Raw genomic sequence first — 2,263 nt, 5'->3', positions numbered from 1 at the left:
GTATGTATGTATGTATCTCGTATATATGTATTTATGTATGTATTTATGTATGTATATATGTATTGATGTATGTGTGTATGTACGTATGTATGTATGTATGTATGTATGTATGTATGTATGTATATATATATATATATATTTATATATATATATATAATATATATATACATATATATATATATTGCATTTGAAATTTGGCATTTGCAGACTGCGTGAGTTTATGTTCCACTGTCTCTTTGAATACTTCTTCGCAACCAATGATATGTATATCCCGCTCTCCGCACACTTTAACCTCGTGGTGTTCTTCCGAGAGTCCATCAATCCATATGCCAAGTGATTACAGCCTCTATGAAGCATCTAAGAACCAGAATATCAACTCATGCACTACATCTACGATCCCCTTCCTCCTGTGTGGTAGCCACCGATACTTGTTTTCCTATTTCTGCAGGACATCTACAATGTAATTCATACTCCTTCGCACCACCACTCTGCCACTTGGTCCCTATCCTCTGGGATCATCCCTTAGTACTACATGCCTATAACCTTACGCCAATTTAAGCTCTCAATTCCACATAATCTAACCCGATTTTTTGGTCTCAGGTTTCCAATTCCCCGAATGCCAAATAACGGAGGCCATGTTCCGGGTCGACCAGCCACCTGAATGGGTCGAGAGTGACCAGTGCAACAACTGCCGCACCTATTTCGGACCCATTACTCGCAAGCACCACTGCCGGAATTGGTAGGTCCAACCCTTTTATTTGTGCGGGTATAGGGGTGTTTCAACCTGGTTTATTTTTAGGGATCAACGCTATTTCTGTGTGCGTGGTTTCTTCGGGTTGTCCCACAAATGCACTTTAAATGGCCAATTTAAACACCCTCTCCACCCTCGTTGCCTATTTTATTGCAACGTGTGAGATCATATGCACCAAGAACACTGTGCACTCCTGTTCGAAATAAAATCCTGACCCAATTCTCAGCTAATTCAGTCAATTTGGCTTTGCTAACCAAACCCGAATGTCACGTGTACGGCAGTGGGAATATCTTCTGCAATGCGTGCTCGTCCAATGACGATCCGATCCCGAAGTTCGGCTACGAAAAGCCTGTGCGCACGTGCGACAGTTGCCACGTGGTCTTACAAAGTGGCGGTGCGGATGCGGCGGGTAAGGCTCACATGTGCCTTTTATACTCGTGTTTTCAGCACGATTTACTAGTATCAATCTATATTCAGATTTGTTAATGTATCTTTTAATTTTCTTCGGTATGTGTGTGGTCTTGCAGGTCTCTGTATGCCTATGCCTGCATGCATAGTTTATATTACTATCCACAGTGGTGTATGTGTGCGCGTGAGTGTGTATGTGAGTGATTCTGAGTGTGTTTCTACACCTGGATAATTCTGTGTACACGGGTAATGATGACACCTGAGTTTACTGATTAGTATCACCAATGGTTTAGCCCAACGACCAGTTAGAGGTTAACAATGGGGATTGTCTCGGCTTGGTTAGTAGTAGTCAAAACACAAGGTATGCTTATCAGCATATAGGGTATATATATAGCAGTACAAATGGGAATAATATATATACATATATATATATATATATATATCAGTACGTATGATATGTTTGGGGTATATACATATATATATATATATATATCAGTGTATATGGTATAAAAGTATATACTCGCCTTTTTCACTTCTAGTAATTGTCTGCTGTCTGGATAGGACGCTGAACAGCCTCAATTTTTGTCAGTACTAGCTACCTACCGCTGCCTGATTGAGGGCGTTGTGACAAGAAGAACACTATTGATTCACCAAAGTATATCGTGCTAACATTCAAACTCAAACTTTGAGAGAAATCCGAATTCAGACATTCTTATCATAGAATGAGGTGCAGCCCTATTCTGATCACCTGAGGTTGTATCCCAACTACTTTTGCTGTTTTATATGTCATAGAGTATAACTGCAACTCTTGCGTATCTTGGGTTTTATCTACAGCTATAGCCCAGCAGATAGGTGGGGTGAGTGGTGGTGTCCCATCCGGCCCCTCAGCCGCAGAGGCGGAGGCGATCCGACAGAGAGAGGAAGACGATCTCATGCAGGCCATAGCCCAGTCACTGCATATTCAGGTAGGTAGTGTATTGTGTATGTCATACATCGATGTGCGTGCTTGGGTGTGGACTTATCACTGTGTGTATCTGTTATTAATGCGATCTTGCTTATATATATATGTGTGTGTGTGTGTGTGTGTGTGTGTGTGTGTGTGTG

The 2,263-nt window shown here is 41.4% G+C and overlaps 1 protein-coding gene across 1 annotated transcript; it reads left to right on the top strand.

Annotated features, from left to right (window-relative positions):
- Nucleotides 1-348: 348 nt before the first annotated feature.
- SARC_14570 (hypothetical protein) lies at nucleotides 349-2,124 on the top strand (the record flags this gene model as incomplete). Its single annotated transcript, XM_014291296.1, has 4 exons — nucleotides 349-460; nucleotides 601-739; nucleotides 1,033-1,160; nucleotides 1,994-2,124. Coding segments are annotated over 4 exons (510 nt in total), but the record flags the coding sequence as incomplete, so codon positions are not given.
- Between the last annotated feature and the right edge of the window lie 139 nt (nucleotides 2,125-2,263).

The sequence above is a fragment of the Sphaeroforma arctica genome (genome assembly GCF_001186125.1).
Source record: "Sphaeroforma arctica JP610 unplaced genomic scaffold supercont1.4799, whole genome shotgun sequence".
In the NCBI taxonomy this organism is placed as follows: domain Eukaryota; class Ichthyosporea; order Ichthyophonida; genus Sphaeroforma; species Sphaeroforma arctica.
This window is presented reverse-complemented; position numbering and strand designations above follow the sequence as displayed.